Source organism: Nematostella vectensis, chromosome 12 (assembly GCF_932526225.1).
Source record: "Nematostella vectensis chromosome 12, jaNemVect1.1, whole genome shotgun sequence".
NCBI classification, from domain to species: Eukaryota; Metazoa; Cnidaria; class Anthozoa; order Actiniaria; family Edwardsiidae; genus Nematostella; species Nematostella vectensis.
This window is the reverse complement of record NC_064045.1, coordinates 3,938,084-3,960,750: the sequence shown is the minus strand read 5'-3', so window position 1 is coordinate 3,960,750 and position 22,667 is coordinate 3,938,084. Positions and strand designations below refer to the sequence as shown.

The 22,667-nt window shown below is 40.8% G+C and overlaps 2 protein-coding genes across 5 annotated transcripts; both read right to left on the bottom strand.

Moving 5' to 3' along the window:
• Window positions 1–993: 993 nt before the first annotated feature.
• On the bottom strand, window positions 994–6,076 carry LOC125556725. 3 transcript variants are annotated; one of them, XM_048720221.1, is made up of 14 exons: window positions 5,766–6,067; window positions 5,440–5,459; window positions 5,151–5,216; window positions 4,887–4,930; window positions 4,474–4,522; window positions 4,349–4,383; window positions 4,162–4,213; window positions 3,624–3,658; window positions 3,347–3,395; window positions 3,219–3,274; window positions 2,662–2,716; window positions 2,153–2,299; window positions 1,834–2,080; window positions 994–1,737 (listed from the first exon to the last, which is right to left on the bottom strand). In XM_048720221.1, exons 1-13 carry the CDS (start codon window positions 5,827–5,829, stop codon window positions 1,979–1,981), a joined length of 774 nt encoding a protein of 257 aa, XP_048576178.1. In that variant the 5' UTR covers window positions 5,830–6,067; the 3' UTR covers window positions 994–1,737; window positions 1,834–1,978. The 3 variants fall into 3 exon arrangements, with proteins under 3 accessions (XP_048576178.1, XP_048576179.1, XP_048576180.1); XM_048720222.1 differs by lacking the exon at window positions 5,151–5,216 and having other exon boundaries at window positions 5,766–6,076; XM_048720223.1 differs by lacking the exon at window positions 5,440–5,459 and having other exon boundaries at window positions 5,766–6,072.
• Window positions 6,077–8,560: 2,484 nt separating this feature from the next.
• On the bottom strand, window positions 8,561–21,826 carry LOC5516940. 2 transcript variants are annotated; one of them, XM_048720225.1, is made up of 14 exons: window positions 13,957–14,452; window positions 13,634–13,653; window positions 13,349–13,414; window positions 13,085–13,128; window positions 12,227–12,275; window positions 12,102–12,136; window positions 11,917–11,968; window positions 11,379–11,413; window positions 11,099–11,147; window positions 10,971–11,026; window positions 10,443–10,497; window positions 9,930–10,076; window positions 9,611–9,857; window positions 8,561–9,309 (listed from the first exon to the last, which is right to left on the bottom strand). In XM_048720225.1, exons 1-13 carry the CDS (start codon window positions 14,018–14,020, stop codon window positions 9,756–9,758), a joined length of 774 nt encoding a protein of 257 aa, XP_048576182.1. In that variant the 5' UTR covers window positions 14,021–14,452; the 3' UTR covers window positions 8,561–9,309; window positions 9,611–9,755. The 2 variants fall into 2 exon arrangements, with proteins under 2 accessions (XP_048576182.1, XP_048576183.1); XM_048720226.1 differs by lacking the exons at window positions 11,099–11,147; window positions 11,379–11,413; window positions 11,917–11,968; ... (4 more) ...; window positions 13,634–13,653; window positions 13,957–14,452 and adding exons at window positions 19,168–19,216; window positions 19,434–19,468; window positions 19,972–20,023; ... (3 more) ...; window positions 21,374–21,393; window positions 21,699–21,826.
• Window positions 21,827–22,667: the final 841 nt, after the last annotated feature.

The window sequence follows — 22,667 nt, the reverse complement described above, 5'->3', positions numbered from 1 at the left end:
TAAAACACGAGATAAATGAACCGTTCACGGCAACGAAGCGACGAGTGAAGAGCCCGAGACCCGCTGAAAGCGCCGTCGTGGATCCAAAGCCCGTGAACAGCCAACGTCAACTTTCCAGAATTTGGAAAGTGAACGTTGATTGGCTAATTCGTTTTGCCGCTCTGTGGAGCAGGCGCTCGTGGGGCCTAAGGGAAGCGCGTTCCCTAAGAGCGGCTCGTAGGAGTCTAAATCCAGCCTAGTCCCAGGCGTTCTAACCGGGTATCCTGTACTCGGAAATAAACCGTGAGGTAACCTTTTGGCTGGGGCGAGCGGTTTCCTGTGACGTCCCGACTCTTACCATACACAGGAAACCCAAACACAGGAAAACCGGTAAGAACGCCTAGGACTAGGCTCAACACAGGAAACCCGGTAAGAACGCCCGGGACTAGGCTGAACACAGGAAGCCCGGTAAGAACGCCTGGGACTAGGATGAACGCAGGAAACCCGGTAAGACCGCCTGGGACTAGGCTGGGTCCAATCCTAGACATCCTGGTTTCTCATGACGTCATGCTCCATGTGTAATGACGTCATGCTCCATGTGTTCGCCTAGATTTTGGGGTAACATGGAGTGCTAGTACCAGACCCTCTCGGCTCAACACATTCGAGACGAACTCGGTACGGAAGTGAACTTACAAAGAAAGCCCCTCCTTACTTGGAACTTTTATGGGAGTTCCGGATAATTTCTTGGTTTCTGCGTTAACATAAATCTTCAACACTATATACGACTATGGAGATTAGGCACAGGAAGCCCAAGCTCGCGGCATTTCGCCGACGTCACCGAGCTAGTGATCCACCAGACGCGGGCTTGTCCATGCCATCGATGTGCCTCATTTCGGACTCTTTGTCTCAGGTACTGTCTTGGAGGTAGGCATTCGCGACAGGTGGACAAGATAAAATAATAAGATGTATTAGGTTAACATCTTTCCTCCCAATTATCAACTACAAGGATGTAGGTATTGTTACAATGATGCAGTCATTTTATTCAATATGTATTCACAGTTATGGTGTATTTCTGTAGTTCGACTGCAAATACGGTATACTATTTACTCTTTTTATTTACAATTCTTGGATGCACACCATGACACATGGTTATTGTTATTTGACATTCTTTCTTTCCTATTTACATATACCAGCTTGACTTTAATACACTCACTACAAGCAATTCAATGTTCAACATCTGTAGGGGCCACACCCAACTCGGAATCATGGGGGCCCATGAAAACATGGTGTCGCGGAACCCTTTCCCGCCTCAACCCCCACTCATCAGGAACACCTGTGCAGATGACGCCCTTAGGTGAACGGGGTGCACAGGTGCTCTGGGTGTGGCCCTCAACATGCCATAGTGACCACAGAATGGGTCTCAACTAAATGGTAGACATATAAAAATATGTAAAAACATGTGAGTGTATAACAGCCAATAGCCATGGCATTATTGGTGTGCTAGTGCATAAATTGTTGTGATGGTAAAAAGCTAAAAATATCAGATATCTGTTGCAAAGCTGATACCAGAACTATGCCTAATGGTGTCAGCTTTAATCTTTGGGTCATGATAAGGTCAAACAATTCTCAGATTTGGAGCAATAAACTAGTATGTATCCGGAGAGGCCCAGATAATAAGTAATAATTAAATAATTTGATAAGATTAATAATCGACTTATAATAGATAATTATAATCCAATTAGGAAAGTCGGCAAACCCCTGAAGACAGAAAAAAGGAAATGTTAGAGCTATTGGCCCGATGTCAATCTGTCATAAAAATGCAAATTCTGATAAAATCGCAACAGGAGTACGTACAGTCTTGCAAAGGTGTGCCAGTCCTGGTAGCTAGCACAGCAAGGTGGAAACATCATCACATGGTAAGGCTGATCCCCTACATACTTGAGATGTTTTGATGTGTAGGGGTATCCTTTAAGCTGTGCTAGCTACCTCCAGTGGCCCCTTACAGGGCAGGAACTGCAGCACCAGGAAAGAGGCGGTCTCGAAGGCCACGCACTCTCTCCCTGAAGCGCCGCCAGGCACGGGTCACAGGGTTACCCTGCCTCTGAAATAGGAAACATAAACATGGTAAGAACATTGTATCAAGGTCTGAGTAATTATGATCCTAGGCACTGACCTTTGGAAGTGGGTCGGTCTGGGTCTCTTGGGTGACTTTGATGGTGTTTGTGACCTCTGTCTGGGTCTCAGATTCGTTTGTTGAGGCACAAGTTGTTTGGACTTGTGTGTCTGACATTTCTACATTTGCCTGACATGCAATCTCAGCCTAAATGAAAATTGAACCATTAGTATAAAAAGTAGGCCAATTACACCACCATTTTATCCCCCCCCCCAACGTTCAATGGCGAGTCACACAAAGTCTCCATTTACATTGGCTAATTCAAGAGAGTAACCAAGAGATGTTCAATCAAATATTGTCAATCACATATCAGACTTCATTTGTATATTGTTATTTTGAAGCTTCGAGAATAAACAATAGTCGAGCAGGTGATCTACATTCTTTAATACTGGTAGTTTATGAGTCTATATTTCCACATATAAATTTTGTCCAATTTTAGGTAATTTCATCCTATCTTGTGTGGCATGCCCCCAAAAATGTGAAATCCTGCAATAATCGTTTTCACTTACAGTGGCTGGCTTTGCCTTTGCTTCTTCCAATTCACGTTGCAGCAGGGCAATTTCCCTAAAGGTAGACAATAAAGGTATAATATATGAGTTCCATGGTTTTTGTCAGTGTTGTATGAGGAAGAATGTTGGAGCAACCCCCCCCCCCCCCACACACAACGGCTGAAGGTCCACTTTTGGTTCTCAATAGACGTGCTATTTGTAGACAAAATTATAAAGCATAAGCTAGATCAGTCTGGTATATAACCAAATCCGACAATAAACATCCCGTGGCAATACTGCAAAGGCATAAAAATCCTTTATTTGTTTTTTTTCGGGGTGTTCAGAGAACTTTCACCCCCCCCCCCCCTGAAAAATTAGGTCCACTTTTTCGGATTTCGCACCCCCACCTCCCCCCCCCCCCCGAAGAAAAATCTTGGGTACAGGAGTTTTGAGTTTGACAAATAAGATATTAGTTCCAGGGTTTTTGTCAGTGTTGGAGTTTAAAGGTAGGCGATAAGGTACAAGTTCCAGGGTTTTTGTCAGTGTTGTACAAGAAGGAGTATCATTTTGTTTATTACCTGTCTAGGTCATCTCCTGTATTCTTTAGGTTCTTGAGGATTTCTTGTTGCTCCACCTGGAATAAAACACATTGACTGTATAGTTGATAGCTCAATATGATCTCAATAAAATAAGATTATTTCAATACCAGCTCTATTTCTCTTTTCTTCTTCTGTAAGCGCAGATCCTCAATAGAACTGAAAGGAAATCCAGAAATAAGTGTTATTGAACAGACATTTACAAAAGAAAGATCTTTCATGTGTTTACTTAAATTTAACAGACTTCAATCTTCATCAGTTGCCCTGATGAAACGGAAAATTTGGTAGGTGTACTTGTTGTCATCATTTATTTTACATTGATTGCTCTAAACTAGCATACAGGCTACTCTAAACTACCTGTAAGTGAAGAATATAGCAATTTTGTACCTTTCTGCCTCGCAAGTATCGCACATTTTGACAGTCTGAAAAGAAATAAAACAGATGATAGTCATTCAAAAACTTCCAAGATAATTGATATTTTTGTTGCTTAAAATTTAATCCAGTGATCTGTGATATGATTCAATGTAATAGTATGGGGTGGGAATATGTACCATATGAACTGTCAAAAAGATGTATTTTCTTAGATAAAGTATATTTCCTTAGATAAAGCCTGGCTAAACAAGGTAACATGTCAAGTGATACATGTCACCTGAATGTCTCCTAGTTTAGCCACCCAGGAAGACATTGTAGCACCAACAAAGAAATGTTTCTCTGATAGTTGAGAAACAAAATTTGACGCACACTTCATGCTTTTGGTGTCTAAACTTGGAAACATGTCATGTCGCATGCTTCATACCACACGCTACATGCCGCCTATTTTAGGCAGGCCTTAACTTGGAACACCTATACCTACAGACTCCATTGTTAAATCCTGGATATGCCCATGTGAATAAAGAATTATTTCCACTGGTAGCTTCTAACTCACCTTGTTGACCAGCTCTGACATGGTAAGACCAGCAATATAAGAGCACATCCAGCTGTTGGCATATAAAAAGACTGTTAGTGACCCCTGTGTATCACTATTGTACCTGTAAGTACTGTTATAAGAAGAGTTTAAATAGTTTTTTTTATTATATTTTCTTTGTATGATTTAGTAATTAAAATATACTTACTTCTCCCTGTCCTCCATTAGCTTGTCTCGCTCCTCCTAAATTACCAAAAACAATTTTTCTTATTATTTGGATTCCAAAAAATCTAAAGTAAGTAGCTCGTCAAATAAACTTTTTTTAGCACTCACCTGTTCTTTTAATAGTTCCTCCATAAGTTTTCTGTTCTCAGAAATAGACCTTTTTTGATAAACAAAAACAAGGTACGCAACTTATAAGGATAACAGCTGAATAATTGTTTTATGAGAATGATACATTCCCCCTTCTCCCATTCCCTTCTTAAACCCCTTTTCTTGCCCCTTCTCCCATCCCCTTCTCAACCCCCTTTTCTTGCCCCTTCTCCCATCCCCTTCTTAACCCCCTTTTCTTGCCCCTTCTCCCATCCCCTTCTTAACCCCCTTTTCTTGCCCCTTCTCCTGTCCCCTTGATACTACCCCCCCCCCCTTTCTTCCATCACATAATATTGTGTATATACATAAACAAGGCCCTGCAATGTGTCAAAGGCTCCCCTCGTAAAGCTTTCTATGTACAATATGTCACATACTTGTTTACTTCCTCAACTCTTTGCTTCTTGTTGTGGTTTTTCTCCTGGAATCAAAGTGAATACAAATAATCATTGATATGAGTAATCAATGAGTAATGAGCTCCCAGTTTTCTACATGTGTAATGTTATACAACCATTAAAATTAAAATGTCCCACTGAAGAATTATCACAGACTACATTGCCTATGTGATTATCAAAGAAATGAGCGAATTGCAAAATTAGTGTTCTTTCAAATCAACCTAATTCGGACAGCTTGTTTAATACCTTTTCAGTTTTGACCAGCTTCTCTAGCCTTTTCATCTCTTGCATTGCAACATCAAGTTCTTCGGTCTGAAAAAAATATCATAACAATAAGCTTAACTTATATTTATGAAGAAAGAAGGCCTAATTGTTTACTCAAAGAAAACCAAATGGCGAGACGTTTGATTCCGTTCATTGTTTTTTTTGTTTCACAGAACACTAGCTCATTACCAAAATTGTCCAATTAATGTGAATCACATATCCCGCATCAGAAACCTTTTCCATCAAAATAAAATTAAGGGCATCAACTTACCTTTTGCCGAAGGATGATATCTAAAGAAAAAGAAAACCAAGAATTAGCAAATTTTATAAAAATAAAGTTTAAAAAAAACTTGCTTTCAGATTCAAGTGGCGGTTTTTTGACAGAGAACTCAGTCCATATTGCTTTTTCTGTCGGTCTTGTAAATTGGCCGCCTTTTTCCCTCAAATCCTTGTCTTGATGTTAAATGTAAACGTTTTCTTTTTTCTAAGTCGCTTTTCCCATTTGCTAAAAGTCGCATCTTTCTTCTCCTTCCAAATTTTTTGTCATATTATCACATTACTCTTTGATCACGTGACACTTATGTTCACGTGACCTACCTTTGTCTTTGCTGGATAAATTCTTCATCGAGCCGCCCCGGTAAACTGGGTTCCTGTGAGACATTTTTTAGGAAAATTGAAGAGCGAAAAAATGTCGACCGATCAGTTCGGGGTCTGTAGAAAATCTGGCGGGAAACCTTAGCAACCTTTGTTACGTTATCATGATAGAATGTTTCATCATGATTTACGTAATAGCGCGCGTACTGGGATTTACCGCTGTGTGTAAGCTGTGCCCGCTCAAGAGTGATCAAAATATCGTTCTTGAACGGCATTTGTTTGATTTATCGCAAATTTTATTCATGTTTGATCGTAATTTGAGTCCTATGTAACAGACAACAGTAGCAAGTTTCAAGGTAAACATAATCAAGGCAAGTTTCAGAAGGGTAAACTCTCTGTCACTATTTTCGTTACTTCCGAGGTTCCGCACTGCTTTATGCTTGGACCACCCCTCTTCATAATTCCTATTAATGACCTGGATTGAATACGTAGTAACCGCCCCCCCCCCTTTTTTTTCAGACATTTGGCTTAAAATTGAGGCGTTACGAAAGGCAAAAAGGCAAATACGCGCTCAAATTACCCTAAATTACAAATTACATTTATGAGGCCGCTTTTGCATAAAAATGGTCGAAACTTTCACAACAAACAGATACATTATCCAACTTCATAACAAAATTGTCATTTTAGTCATCTGAAAAAATTCGAGGAAGTCGGCTATTTGCCGTAGGCTGTTAATTAAGCCGAAAATGCCAATTTTCGCTCTAGAGCAAACGCGTTTCAATGTAACCCAATATAAACTCAGTATATGATACCTAAGGATAGAATAAAACTTTTCATCAGAGTGCGCCAAAAAAAAATGAAATGCGAGAAATTAGTTGCGAAAAATAAAAATTCAAGTTCCGCTCGAGATTATTCCGCGATGAAAAATAAATCGATGGCGTACTCTGATGAAAAGTTTTTAAATTATGTCTAGTTTTTGATTGCCAAGTTTCAGTTCGATCGAATAAATCGTGATACAGATAGGATGTATTTTGTGAGTCTATGTGTCTTTGTCTCCAGTTGAATCCAGGCAATTTAGCGCATTTCTTGGCCACATTCCTCGGGAACTTACTCGAACGCTCGTGGTGTTTACATCTTGTCAAACCTGAGCCTGCTGTATCGAAAACAGCGGGAAAACGTTCAAAATACACGATTTATAGGGCTAAAATGACCATATATGAATCTTCATTTTTCCCGCGAAACCAATCACAAGCCGTTCTTGAGACGCCACATAGCAACTGTCACAGAGAACAATAGAGTCCAGCGCTCGGTTCATGACCCGAAGAGCTTTATTGCCTCGCAGATTTGTTCGAATGCAAGGAAATATACGGAGGAAGAATAAGTCCGCCCCCCTTTTTTGAAACTCTTGCTTCGCCCCCCCCCCCCCTTTTTAAACTTCTGGATCCGCCCCTGGAAAGTTTTTCAATTTTTCCTTTGCAAATGTTGCAATAAAATGTTTAAGAAATACATATAAGGCAGAAACTCCAAAGAAAACTGTCGAGGCAGATTATAAATGCTTCATTTGTAGCAGTTTAACGACAGTGTCTGCTGGTAAAGTAAATGTTTTTAGGAAAAGCTCTCTAGATCTAGTCGAACTGATAAAATGTTCGACGGAAGAAGATCCCAGTGTTTATGGAAAGGAACATTACAGTCTTTTTATTTGTACAAAGTGCTACAAAAGCCTTGCGAAACTAGAAAGAGCATTGAAACATGTTGAGAGTGTAAAACACGAGATAAATGAACCGTTCACGGCAACGAAGCGACGAGTGAAGAGCCCGAGACCCGCTGAAAGCGCCGTCGTGGATCCAAAGCCCGTGAACAGCCAACGTCAACTTTCCAGAATTTGGAAAGTGAACGCTGATTGGCTAATTCGTTTTGCCGCTCTGTGGAGCAGGCGCTCGTGGGGCCTAAGGGAAGCGCGTTCCCTAAGAGCGGCTCGTATGAGTCTAAATCCAGCCTAGTCCCAGGCGTTCTAACCGGGTTTCCTGTACTCGGAAATAAACCGTGAGGTAACCTTTTGGCTGGGGCGAGCGGTTTCCTGTGACGTCCCAACTCTTACCATACACAGGAAACCCAAACACAGGAAACCCGGTAAGAACGCCTAGGACTAGGCTCAACACAGGAAACCCGGTAAGAACGCCTAGGACTAGGCTGAACACAGGAAACCCGGTAAGAACGCCCGGGACTAGGCTGAACACAGGAAACCCGGTAAGAACGCCTGGAACTGGGATGAACGCAGGAAACCCGGTAAGACCGCCTGGGACTAGGCTGGGTCCAATCCAAGACATCCTGGTTTCTAATGACGTCATGCTCCATTGTGTAATGACGTCATACTCCATGTGTTCGCTTAGATGTTGGGGTAACATGGAGTGCTAGTACTAGACCCTCTCGGCTCAACATATTCGAGACGAACTCGGTACGGAGGTGAACTTACAAAGAAAGCCCCTCCTTACTTGGAACTTTTATGGGAGTTCCGGATAATTTCTTGGTTTCTGCGTTAACATAAATCTTCAACACTATATACGACTATGGAGATTAGGCACAGGAAGCCCAAGCTCGCGGCATTTCGCCGACGTCACCGAGCTAGCGCGTGATCCACCAGACGCGGGCTTGTCCATGCCATCGATGTGCCTCATTTCGGACTCTTTGTCTTAGGTACTGCCTTGGAGGTAGGCATTCGCGACAGGTGGACAAGATAAAATAATAAGATGTATTAGGTTAACATCTTTCCTCCCAATTATCAACTACAAGGATGTAGGTATTGTTACAATGATGCAGTCATTTTATTCAATATGTATTCACAGTTATGGTGTATTTCTGTAGTTCGACTGCAAATACGGTATACTATTTACTCTTTTTATTTACAATTCTTGGATGCACACCATGACACTAGCTATGGTTATTGTTATTTGACATTCTTTCTTTCCTATTTACATATACCAGCTTGACTTTAATACACTCACTACAAGCAATTCAATGTTCAACATCTGTAGGGGCCACACCCAACTCGAAATCATGGGGGCCCATGAAAACATGGTGTCGCGGAACCCTTTCCCGCCTCAACCCCCACTCATCAGGAACACCTGTGCAGATGACGCCCTTAGGTGAACGGGGTGCACAGGTGCTCTGGGTGTGGCCCTCAACATGCCATAGTGACCACAGAATGGGTCTCAACTAAACGGTAGACTTATAAAAATATGTAAAAACATGTGAATGTATAACAGCCAATAGCCATGGCATTATTGGTGTGCTAGTGCATAAATTGTTCTGATGGTAAAAAGCTAAAAATATCAGATATCTGTTGCAAAGCTGATACCAGAAATATGCCTAATGGTGTCAGCTTCAATCTTTGGGTCATGATAAGGTCAAACAATTCTCAGATTTGGAGCAATAAACTAGTATGTATCCGGAGAGGCCCAGATAATAAGTAATAATTAAATAATTTGATAAGATTAATAATCGACTTACAATAGATAATTATAATCCAATTAGGAAAGTCAGCCAACCCCTGTAAACAGAAAAAAGGAAATGTTAGAGCTGTTAGAGTTGGAGTTGGAGATGTTAGAGTTGGAGTTGGAGATGTTAGAGTTGGAGTTGGAGATGTTAGAGTTGGAGTTGGAGATGTTAGATGTTAGAGTTGGAGTTGGAGATGTTAGAGTTGGAGTTGGAGATGTTAGAGTTGGAGTTGGAGATGTTAGAGTTGGAGTTGGAGATGTTAGAGTTGGAGTTGGAGATGTTAGAGCAATTGGCCCGATGTCAATCTGTCATAAAAAGACACATTCTGATAAAATCTCAACAGCAGTACTTACAGTCTGGCAAAGGTGTGCCAGTCCTGGTAGCTAGCACAGCAAGGTGGAAAGATCATCACATGGTAAGCCTGATCCCCTACATACTTGAGATGTTTCGATGTGTAGGGGTATCCTTTAAGCTGTGCTAGCTACCTCCAGTGGCCCCTTACAGGGCAGGAACTGCAGCACCAGGAAAGAGGCGGTCTCGAAGACCACGCGCTCTCTCCCTCAAGCGCCGCCAGGCACGGGTCACAGGGTTACCCCGCCTCTGAAATAGGAAACATAAACATGGTAAGAACATTGTATCAAGGTCTGAGTAATTATGATCCTAGGCACTGACCTTTGGAAGTGGGTCGGTCTGGGTCTCTTGGGTGACTTTGATGGTGTTTGTGACCTCTGTCTGGGTCTCACATTCGTTTGTTGAGGCACAAGTTGTTTGGACTTGTGTGTCTGACATTTCTACATTTGCCTGACATGCAATTTCAGCCTAAATGAAAATTGAACCATTAGTATAAAGTAGGCAAATTACACCGCCATTTTATCCCCCCCCCCCCCAACGTTCAATGGTGAGTCACACAAAGTCTCCATTTACATTGGCTAATTCAAGAGAGTAACCAAGAGATGTTCAATCAAATATTGTCAATCACATATCAGACTTCATTTGTAGATTGTTATTTTGAAGCTTCCTCGAGAATAAAAAACAGTCGAGCAGGTGATCTACATTCCTTAATACTGGTAGTTTATGAGTCTATATTTCCACATGTAAATTTTGTCCAATTTTAGGTAATTTCATCCTATCTTGTGTGGCATGCCCCAAAAAATGTGAAATCCTGCAATATTCCTTTTCACTTACAGTGGCTGGCTTTGCCTTTGCTTCTTCCAATTCACGTTGCAGCAGGGCAATTTCCCTAAAGGTAGACAATAAAGGTATAATATATGAGTTCCATGGTTTTTGTCAGTGTTGTATGAGGAAGAATGTTGGAGTTTGAAGGTTGGGGGGTGCAGGGGGTGCGAAAGCAACCCCCCCCCCCCCCCACAACGGCCGAAGGTCCACTTTCGGTTCTCAATAGACGTGCTATTTGTAGACAAAATTATAAAGCATAAGCTAGATCAGTCTGGTATATAACCAAATCTGACAATAAACATCCCGTGGCAATACTGCAAAGGCATAAAAAATCCTTTATTTGTTTTTTTCGGGGTGTTCAGAGAACTCCCCCCCCCCCTAGAAAAATTAGGTCCACTTTTTCGGATTTCGCACCCCCCCCCCCCCCCCCCCCGAAGAAAAATCCTGGGTACAGGAGTTTTGAGTTTGACAAATAAGATATAAGTTCCAGGGTTTTTGTCAGTGTTGTACAAGAAGGAGTATCATTTTGTTTATTACCTGTCTAGGTCATCTCCTGTATTCTTCAGGTTGTTGAGGATTTCTTGTTGCTCCACCTGGAATAAAACACATTGACTGTATAGTTGATAGCTCAATATGATCTCAATAAAATAAGATTATTTCAATACCAGCTCTATTTCTCTTTTCTTCTTCTGTAAGTGCAGATCCTCAATAGAACTGAAAGGAAATCCAGAAATAAGTGTTATTGAACAGACATTTACAAAAGAAAGATCTTTCATGTGTTTACTTAAATTTAACAGACTTGTTCAATCTTCATCAGTTGCCCTGATGAAACGGAAAATTTGGCAGGTGTAATTGTTGTCATCATTTAGTTTACATTGATTGCTCTAAACTAGCATACAGGCTACTCTAAACTACCTGTAAGTGAAGAATATAGCAATTTTGTACCTTTCTGCCTCGCAAGTATCGCACATTTTGAAAGTCTGAAAAGAAATAAAACAGATGATAGTCATTCAAAAACTTCCAAGATAATTGATATTTTTGTTGCTTAAAATTTAATACAGTGATCTGTGATATGATTCAATGAAATAGTATGGGGTGGGAATATGTACTATATGAACTGTCAAAAAGATGTATTTTCTTAGATAAAGTATATTTCCTTAGATAAAGCCTGGCTAAACAAGGTGACATGTCAAGTGATACATGTCACCTGAATGTCTCCTAGTTTAGTCACCCAGGAAGACATTGTAGCACCAACAAAGAAATGTTTCTCTGATAGTTGAGAAACAAAATTTGACGCACACTTCATGCTTTTGGTGGCTAAACTTGGAAACATGCCATGTCGCATGCTTCATAGCACACGCTACATGCCGCCTATTTTAGGCAGGCCTTAACTTGGAACACCTATACCTACAGACTCCATTGTTAAATCCTGGATATGCCCATGTGAATAAAGAATTATTTCCTCCAGTACCTTCTAACTCACCTTGTTGACCAGCTCTGACATGGTAAGACCAGCAATATAAGAGCACATCCAGCTGTTGGCATATAAATAGACTGTTAGTGACCCCTGTGCATCACTATTGTACCTGTAAGTACTGTTATAAGAAGAGTTTAAATAGTTTTTTATTATATTTTCTTTGTATAATTTAGTAATTAAAATATACTTACTTCTCCCTGTCCTCCATTAGCTTGTCTCGCTCCTCCTAAATTACCAAAAACAATTTTTCTTATTATTTGGATTCCAAAAAATCCAAAGTAAGTAGCTCGTCAAATAAACTTTTTTTAGCACTCACCTGTTCTTTTAATAGTTCCTCCATAAGTTTTCTGTTCTCAGAAATAGACCTTTTTTGATAAACAAAAACAAGGTACGCAACTTATAAGGATAACAGCTGAAAAATTGTTTCATGGGAATGATAGATTCCCCCTTCTCCCATTCCCTTCTTAAACCCCTTTTCTTGCCTCTTCTCCCATTCCCTTCCCAAACCCCTTTTCTCGCCTCTTTTCCCATCCCCTTCCCAAACCCCTTTTCTCGCCCCTTCTCCCATTCCCTTCTCAACCCTCTTTTCTTGCCCCTTCTCCCATCCCCTTCCCAAACCCCTTTTCTCGCCCCTTCTCCCATCCCCTTCCCAAACCCCTTTTCTTGCCCCTTCTCCCATTCCCTTCTCAACCCCCTTTTTCTTGCCCCTTCTCCCATTCCCTTCTCAACCCCCTTTTCTCGCCCCTTCTCCCATCCCCTTCCCAAACCCCTTTTCTTGCCCCTTCTCCCATCCCCTTCTCAACCACCTTTTCTTGCCCCTTTTCCCATCCCCTTCTCAACCCCCTTTTCTTGCCCCTTATCCAATCCCCTTCTCAACCCCCTTTTCTTGCCCCTTCTCCCATTCCCTTCCCAAACCCCTTTTCTCGCCCCTTCTCCCATCCCCTTCCCAACCCCCTTTTCTTGCCCCTTCTCCCATCCCCTTCCCAAACCCCTTTTCTTGCCCCTTCTCCCATCCCCTTCTCAACCTGTTTTCTCGCCCCTTCTCCTGTCCCCTTGATACTATCCCCCCCCTCCTTTCTTCTATCACATAATATTGTGTATATACATAAACAAGGCCCCGCAATGTGCCAAAGGCTCCCCTCGTAAAGCTTTCTATGTACAATATGTCACATACTTGTTTACTTCCTCAATTCTTTGCTTCTTGTCGTGGTTTTCCTCCTGGAATCAAAGTGAATACAAATAATCATTGATATGAGTAATCAATGAGTAATGAGCTCCCAGTTTTCTACATGTGTAATGTTATACAACCATTAAAATTAAAATGTCCCACTGAAGAATTATCACAGACTACATTGCCTCTGTGATTATCAAAGAAATGAGCGAATTGCAAAATTAGTGTTCTTTCAAATCAACCTAATTCGGACAGCTTGTTTAATACCTTTTGAGTTTTGACCAGCTTCTCTAGGCTTTTCATCTCTTGCATTGCAACATCAAGTTCTTCGGTCTGAAAAAAATATCATAACAATAAGCTTATATTTATGAAGAAAGAAGGCCTAATTGTTTACTAAAAGAAAACCAAATGGAGAGACGTTTGATTCCGTTCATTGTTTTTTTTTGTTTCACAGAACACTAGCTCATTACCAAAATTGTCCAATTAATGTGAATCATATATCCCGCATCAGACACCTTTTCCATCAAAATAAAATTAAGGGCATCAACTTACCTTTTGCCGAAGGATGATATCTAAAGAAAAAGAAAACCAAGAATTAGCAAATTTTATAAAAATAAAGTTTAAAAAACTTGCTTTCAGCTTCAAGTGGCGGTTTTTTGACAGAGAACTCAATCCATATTGCTTTTTATGTCGATCTTGTTAATTGGTCGCCTTTTTCCCTCAAATCCTTGTCTTGATGTTAAATGTAAACGTTTTCTTTTTTCTAAGTCGCTTTTCCCATTTGCTAAAAGTCGCATCTTTCTTCTCCTTCCAAATTTTTGTCAAATTGTCACATGACTCTTTGATCACGTGACACTTGTGTTCACGTGACCTACCTTTGTCTTTGCTGGATAAATTCTTCATCGAGCCGCCCCGGTAAACTGGGTTCCTGTGAGACATTTTTTAGGAAAATTGAAGAGCGAAAAAATGTCGACCGATCAGTTCGGGGTCTGTAGAAAATCTGGCGGGAAACCTTAGCAACCTTTGTTACGTTATCATGATAGAATGTTTCATCATGATTTACGTAATAGCGCGCGTACTGGGATTTACCGCTGTGTGTAAGCTGTGCCCGCTCAAGAGTGATCAAAATATCGTTCTTGAACGGCATTTGTTTGATTTATCGCAAATTTTATTTATGTTTGATCGTAATTTGAGTCCTATGTAACAGACAACAGTAGCAAGTTTCAAGGTAAACATAATCAAGGCAAGTTTCAGAAGGGTAAACTCTCTGTCACTATTTTCGTTACTTCCGAGGTTCCGCACGGCTTTATGCTTGGACCACCCCTCTTCATAATTCCTATTAATGACCTGGATTGAATACGTAGTAACCACCCCCCCCCCCCCCCTTTTTCAGACATTTGGCTTAAAATTGAGGCGTTACGAAATGCAAAAAGGCAAATACGCGCTCAAATTACCCTAAATTACAAATTACATTTATGAGGCCGCTTTTGCATAAAAATGGTCGAAACTTTCACAAAAAACAGATACATTATCCAATTTCATAACAAAATTGTCATTTTAGTCATCTGAAAAAAATTCGAGGAAGTCGGCTATTTGCCGTAGGCTGTTAATTAAGACGAAAATGCCAATTTTCGCTCTAGAGCAAACGCGTTTCAATGTAACCCAATATAAACTCAGTATATGATACCTAAGGATAGAATAAAACTTTTCATCAGAGTGCGCCAAAAAAAAATGAAATGCGAGAAATTAGTTGCGAAAAATAAAAATTCAAGTTCCGCTCGAGATTATTCCGCGATGAAAAATAAATCGATGGCGTACTCTGATGAAAAGTTTTTAAATTATGTCTAGTTTTTGATTGCCAAGTTTCAGTTCGATCGAATAAATCCTGCTACAGATAGAACGTATTTTGTGAGTCTATGTGTCTTTGTCTCCAGTTGAATCCAGGCAATTTAGCGCATTTCTTCGCCACATTCCTCGGGAACTTACTCGAACGCTCGTGGTGTTTACATCTTGTCAAACCTGAGCCTGCTGTATCGAAAACAGCGGGAAAACGTTCAAAATACACGATTTATAGGGCTAAAATGACCATATATGAATCTTTATTTTTCCCGCGAAACCAATCACAAGCCGTTCTCGAGACGCCACATAGCAACTGTCACAGAGAACAATAGAGTCCAGCGCTCGGTTCATGACCCGGAGAGCTTTATTGCGTCGCAGATTTGTTCGAATGCAAGGAAATATACGGAGGAAGAATAAGTCCGCCCCCCTTTCTTGAATCTTTTGCTTCGCCCCCTCCCCCCCCCCCCTTTTTAAACTTCTGGATCCGCCCCTGGAAAGTTTTTCAATTTTTCCTTTGCAAATGTTGCAATAAAATGTCCCAGAAATACATATAAGGCAGAAACTCCAAAGAAAACTGTCGAGGCAGATTATAAATGCTTCATTTGTAGCAGTTTAACGACAGTGTCTGCTTGTAAAGTAAATGTTTTTAGGACAAGCTCTCTAGATCTAGTCGAACTGATAAAATGTTCGACGGAAGAAGATCCTAGTGTTTATGCAAAGGAACATTCCAGTCTTTTTATTTGTACAAAGTGCTACAAAAGCCTTGCGAAACTAGAAAGAGCATTGAAACATGTTGAGAGTGTAAAACACGAGATAAATGAACCGTTCACGGCAACGAAGCGACGAGTGAAGAGCCCGAGACCAGCTGAAAGCGCCGTCGTGGATCCAAAGCCCGTGAACAGCCAACGTCAACTTTCCAGAATTTGGAAAGTGAACGCTGATTGGCTAATTCGTTTTGCCGCTCTGTGGAGCAGGCGCTCGTGGGGCCTAAGGGAAGCGCGTTCCCTAAGAGCGGCTCGTAGGAGTCTAAATCCAGCCTAGTCCCAGGCGTTCTAACCGGGTTTCCTGTACTCGGAAATAAACCGTGAGGTAACCTTTTGGCTGGGGCGAGCGGTTTCCTGTGACGTCCCGACTCTTACCATACACAGGAAACCCAAACACAGGAAAACCGGTAAGAACGCCTAGGACTAGGCTCAACACAGGAAACCCGGTAAGAACGCCCGGGACTAGGCTGAACACAGGAAACCCGGTAAGAACGCCTGGGACTAGGATGAACGCAGGAAACCCGGTAAGACCGCCTGGGACTAGGCTGGGTCCAACCCTAGACATCCTGGTTTCTAATGACGTCATGCTCCATGTGTAATGACGTCATACCCCATGTGTTCGCCTAGATTTTGGGGTAACATGGAGTGCTAGTACCAGACCCTCTCGGCTCAACACATTCGAGACAAACTCGGTACGGAAGTGAACTTACAAAGAAAGCCCCTCCTTACTTGGAACTTTTATGGGAGTTCCGGATAATTTCTTGGTTTCTGCGTTAACATAAATCTTCAACACTATATACGACTATGGAGATTAGGCACAGGAAGCCCAAGCTCGCGGCATTTCGCCGACGTCACCGAGCTAGCGCGTGATCCACCAGACGCGGGCTTGTCCATGCCATCGATGTGCCTCATTTCGGACTCTTTGTCTTAGGTACTGCCTTGAAGGTAGGCATTCGCGACAGGTGGACAAGATAAAATAATAAGATGTATTAGGTTAACATCTTTCCTCCCAATTATCAACTACAAGGATGTAGGTATTGTTACAATGATGCAGTCATTTTATTCAATATGTATTCACAGTTATGGTGTATTTCTGTAGTTCGACTGCAAATACGGTATACTATTTACTCTTTTTATTTACAATTCTTGGATGCACACCATGACACATGGTTATTGTTATTTGACATTCTTTCTTTCCTATTTACATATACCAGCTTGACTTTAATACACTCACTACAAGCAATTCAATGTTCAACATCTGTAGGGGCCACACCCAACTCGGAATCATGTGGGCCCATGAAAACATGGTGTCGCGGAACCCTTTCCCGCCTCAACCCCCACTCATCAGGAACACCTGTGCAGATGACGCCCTTAGGTGAACGGGGTGCACAGGTGCTCTGGGTGTGGCCCTCAACATGCCATAGTGACCACAGAATGGGTCTCAACTAAACGGTAGACTTATAAAAATATGTAAAAACATGTGAGTGTATAACAGCCAATAGCCATGGCATTATTGGTGTGCTAGTGCATAAATTGTTCTGATGGTAAAAAGCTAAAAATATCAGATATCTGTTGCAAAGCTGATACCAGAAATATGCCTAATGGTGTCAGCTTCAATCTTTGGGTCATGATAAGGTCAAACAATTCTCAGATTTGGAGCAATAAACTAGTATGTATCCAGAGAGGCCCAGATAATAAGTAATAATTAAATAATTTGATAAGATTAATAATCAACTTATAATAGATAATTATAATCCAATTAGGAAAGTCGGCAAACCCCTGTAAACAGAAAAAAGGAAATGTTAGAGCTGTTAGAGTTGGAGTTGGAGATGTTAGAGCAATTGGCCCGATGTCAATCTGTCAAAAAATACACATTCTGATAAAATCGTATAAGGAGTACGTACAGTCTGGCAAAGGTGTGCCAGTCCTGGTAGCTAGCAAAGCAAGGTGGAAAGATCATCACATGGTAAGGCTGATCCCCTACATACTTGAGATGTTTCGATGTGTAGGGGTATCCTTTAAGCTGTGCTAGCTACCTCCAGTGGCCCCTTACAGGGCAGGAACTGCAGCACCAGGAAAGAGGCGGTCTCGAAGACCACGCGCTCTCTCCCTCAAGCGCCGCCAGGCACGGGTCACAGGGTTACCCCGCCTCTGAAATAGGAAACATAAACATGGTAAGAACATTGTATAAAGGTCTGAGTAATTATGATCCTAGGCACTGACCTTTGGAAGTGGGTCGGTCTGGGTCTCTTGGGTGACTTTGATGGTGTTTGTGACCTCTGTCTGGGTCTCACATTCGTTTGTTGAGGCACAAGTTGTTTGGACTTGTGTGTCTGACATTTCTACATTTGCCTGACATGCAATCTCAGCCTAAATGAAAATTGAACCATTAGTATAAAGTAGGCCAATTACACCGCCATTTTATCCCCCCCCAACGTTCAATGGCGAGTCACACAAAGTCTCCATTTACATTGGCTAATTCAAGAGAGTAACCAAGACATGTTCGATCAAATATTGTCAATCACATATCAGACTTCATTTGTAGATTGTTATTTTGAAGCTTCCTCGAGAATAAACATCAAAATCGAGCAGGTGATCTACAATCTTTAATACTGGTAGTTTATGAGTCTATATTTCCACATATAAATTTTGTCCAATTTTAGGTAATTTCATCCTTCTTGTGTGGCATGCCCCAAAAAATGTGAAATCCTGCAATAATCGTTTTCACTTACAGTGGCTGGCTTTGCCTTTGCTTCTTCCAATTCACGTTGCAGCAGGGCAATTTCCCTAAAGGTAGACAATAAAGGTATAATATATGAGTTCCATGGTTTTTGTCAGTGTTGTATGAGGAAGAATGTTGGAGTTTGAAGGTTGGGGGGGGGGGTGCAGGGGGTGCGAAAGCAACCCCCCCCCCCACAACGGCCGAAGGTCCACTTTTGGTTCTCAATAGACGTGCTATTTGTAGACAAAATTATAAAGCATAAGCTAGATCAGTCTGGTATATAACCAAATCTGACAATAAACATCACGTGGCAATTTTGCAAAGGCATAAAAAATCCTTTATTTGTTTTTTTCGGGGTGTTCAGAGAACTCCCCCCCTCCCCCCCAGAAAAATTATGTCCACTTTTTCGGATTTCGCACCCCCCCCCCCCCCCCCCCCCGAAGAAAAATCCTGGGTACAGGAGTTTTGAGTTTGACAAATAAGATTTTTGTCAGTGTTGGAGTTTAAAGGTAGGCAATAAGGTACAAGTTCCAGGGTTTTTGTCAGTGTTGGAGTTTAAAGGTAGGCAATAAGGTACAAGTTCCAGGGTTTTTGTCAGTGTTGTACAAGAAGGAGTATCATTTTGTTTATTACCTGTCTAGGTCATCTCCTGTATTCTTCAGGTTGTTGAGGATTTCTTGTTGCTCTACCTGGAATAAAACACATTGACTGTATAGTTGATAGCTCAATATGATCTCAATAAAATAAGATTATTTCAATACCAGCTCTATTTCTCTTTTCTTCTTCTGTAAGCGCAGATCCTCAATAGAACTGAAAGGAAATCCAGAAATAAGTGTTATTGAACAGACATTTACAAAAGAAAGATCTTTCATGTGTTTACTTAAATTTAACAGACTTGTTCAATCTTCATCAGTTGCCCTGATGAAACGGAAAATTTGGCAGGTGTACTTGTTGTCATCATTTAGTTTAGAGTAGCATACAGGCTACTCTAAACTACCTGTAAGTGAAGAATATAGCAATTTTGTACCTTTCTGCCTCGCAAGTATCGCACATTTTGACAGTCTGAAAAGAAATAAAACAGATGATAGTCATTCAAAAACTTCCAAGATAATTGATATTTTTGTTGCTTAAAATTTAATCCAGTGATCTGTGATATGATTCAATGAAATAGTAAGGGGTGGGAATATGTACCATATGAACTGTCAAAAAGATGTATTTTCTTAGATAAAGTATATTTCCTTAGATAAAGCCTGGCTAAACAAGGTAACATGTCAAGTGATACATGTCACCTGAATGTCTCCTAGTTTAGCCACCCAGGAAGACATTGTAGCACCAACAAAGAAATGTTTCTCTGATAGTTGAGAAACAAAGTTTGACGCACACTTCATGCTTTTGGTGGCTAAACTTGGAAACATGTCATGTCGCACGCTTCATGCCTTACGCTACATGCCGCCTATTTTAGGCAGGCCTTAACTTGGAACACCTATACCTGCAGACTCCATTGTTAAATCCTGGATATGCCCGTGTGAATAAAGAATTATTTCCACTGGTAGCTTCTAACTCACCTTGTTGACCAGCTCTGACATGGTAAGACCAGCAATATAAGAGCACATCCAGCTGTTGGCATATAAATAGACTGTTAGTGACCACTGTGCATTACTATTGTACCTGTAAGTACTGTTATAAGAAGAGTTTAAATAGTTTTTTATTATATTTTCTTTGTATAATTTAGTAATCAAAATATACTTACTTCTCCCTGTCCTCCATTAGCTTGTCTCGCTCCTCCTAAATTACCAAAAATAATTTTTCTTATTATTTGGATTCCAAAAAATCTAAAGTAAGCAGCTCGTCAAAAAGCTTTTTTAGCACTCACCTGTTCTTTTAATAGTTCCTCCATAAGTTTTCTGTTCTCAGAAATAGACCTTTTTTGATAAACAAAAACAAGGTACGCAACTTATAAGGATAACAGCTGAAAAATTGTTTCATGGGAATGATAGATTCCCCCTTCTCCCATTCCCTTCTTAAACCCCTTTTCTTGCCTCTTCTCCCATTCCCTTCCCAAACCCCTTTTCTCGCCCCTTCTCCCATCCCCTTCCCAAACCCCTTTTCTCGCCCCTTCTCCCATCCCCTTCTCAACCCTCTTTTCTTGCCCCTTCTCCCATCCCCTTCCCCAACCCCTTTTCTCGCCCCTTCTCCCATCCCCTTCCCAAACCCCTTTTCTCGCCCCTTCTCCCATTACCTTCTCAACCCCCTTTTCTTGCCCCTTCTCCCATTCCCTTCTCAACCCTCTTTTCTCGCCCCTTCTCCCATCCCCTTCCCAAACCCCTTTTCTTGCCCCTTCTCCCATCCCCTTCTCAACCCCCTTTTCTTGCCCCTTCTCCCATCCCTTTCTCATCTCCCTTTTCTTGCCCCTTCTCCTGTCCCCTTGATACTACCCCCCTCCTTTCTTCCATCACATAATATTGTGTATATACATAAACAAGGCCCTGCAATGTGTCAAAGGCTCCCCTCGTAAAGCTTTCTATGTACAATATGTCACATACTTGTTTACTTCCTCAACTCTTTGCTTCTTGTTGTGGTTTTTCTCCTGGAATCAAAGTGAATACAAATAATCATTGATATGAGTAATCAATGAGTAATGAGCTCCCAGTTTTCTACATGTGTAATGTTATACAACCATTAAAATTAAAATGTCCCACTGAAGAATTATCACAGACTACATTGCCTATGTGATTATCAAAGAAATGAGCGAATTGCAAAATTAGTTAACTTAACTTATATTTATGAAGAAAGAAGGCCTAATTGTTTACTCAAAGAAAACCAAATGGAGAGACGTTTGATTCCGTTCATTGTTTTTTTTGTTGCACAGAACACTAGCTCATTACCAAAATTGTCCAATTAATGTGAATCACATATCCCGCATCAGAAACCTTTTCCATCAAAATAAAATTAAAGGCATCAACTTACCTTTTGCCGAAGGATGATATCTAAAGAAAAAGAAAACCAAGAATTAGCAAATTTTATAAAAATAAAGTTTAAAAAAAACTTGCTTTCAGCTTCAAGTGGCGGTTTTTTGACAGAGAACTCAATCCATATTGCTTTTTCTGTCGGTCTTGTAAATTGGCCGCCTTTTTCCCTCAAATCCTTGTCTTGATGTTAAATGTAAACGTTTTCTTTTTTCTAAGTCGCTTTTCCCATTTGCTAAAAGTCGCATCTTTCTTCTTCTTCCAAATTTTTGTCAAATTGTCACATGACTCTTTGATCACGTGACATTTGTGTTCACGTGACCTACCTTTGTCTTTGCTGGATAAATTCTTCATCGAGCCGCCCCGGTAAACTGGGTTCCTGTGAGACATTTTTTAGGAAAATTGAAGAGCGAAAAAATGTCGACCGATCAGTTCGAGGTCTGTAGAAAATCTGGCCGGAAACCTTAGCAACCTTTGTTACGTTATCATGATAGGATGTTACATCATGACTTACGTAATACCGCGCGTGCTGGGATTTACCGCTGTGTGTAAGCTGTGCCCGCTCAAGAGTGATCAAAATATCGTTCTTGAACGGCATTTGTTTGATTTATCGCAAATTTTATTTATGGTTGATCGTAATTTGAGTCCTATGTAACAGACAACAGTAGCAAGTTTCAAGGTAAACATAATCAAGGCAAGTTTCAGAAGGGTAAACTCTTTGTCACTTATTTTCGTTACTTCCGAGGTTCCGCACGGCTTTATGCTTGGACCACCCCTCTTCATAATTCCTATTAATGACCTGGATTGAATACGTAGTAACCCCCCCCCCCCCTTTTTTCAGACATTTGGCTTAAAATTGAAGCGTTACGAAAGGCAAAAAGGCAATACGCGCTCAAATTACCCTAAATTACAAATTACATTTATGAGGCCGCTTTTGCATAAAAATGGTCGAAACTTTTACAACAAACAGATACATTATCCAACTTCATAACAAAATTGTCATTTTAGTCATCTGAAAGAAATTCGAGGAAGTCGGCTATTTGCCGTAGGCTGTTAATTAACCCGAAAATGCCCATTTTCGCTCTAGAGCAAACGTATTTCAATGTAACCCAATATAAACACAGTATATGATACCTAAGGATAAAATAAAACTTTTCATAAGAGTGCTCCAAAAAAATTGAAATGCGAGAAAGTAGTTGCGAAAAATAAAAATTCAAGTTCCGCTCGAGATTATTCCGCGATGAAAAATAAATCGATGGCGTACTCTGATGAAAAGTTTTTAAATTGTGTCTAGT

Excerpts from the sequence above, each read along its gene's own strand:
- LOC5516940 (XM_048720225.1), bottom strand. The coding sequence starts at position 14,020 with ATGTCTCACAGGAACCCAGTTTACCGGGGCGGCTCGATGAAGAATTTA. Across the intron at positions 11,969-12,101 it reads CTAATGGAGGACAGGGAGAA|CTGGATGTGCTCTTATATTG; the intron begins GTAAGTATATTT and ends ATATGCCAACAG. Across the intron at positions 11,148-11,378 it reads GATACTTGCGAGGCAGAAAG|TTCTATTGAGGATCTGCACT; the intron begins GTACAAAATTGC and ends ATTTCCTTTCAG.
- LOC125556725 (XM_048720221.1), bottom strand. The coding sequence starts at position 5,829 with ATGTCTCACAGGAACCCAGTTTACCGGGGCGGCTCGATGAAGAATTTA. Across the intron at positions 4,214-4,348 it reads CTAATGGAGGACAGGGAGAA|CTGGATGTGCTCTTATATTG; the intron begins GTAAGTATATTT and ends ATATGCCAACAG. Across the intron at positions 2,300-2,661 it reads CAAAGGCAAAGCCAGCCACT|GCTGAGATTGCATGTCAGGC; the intron begins GTAAGTGAAAAC and ends ATTTTCATTTAG.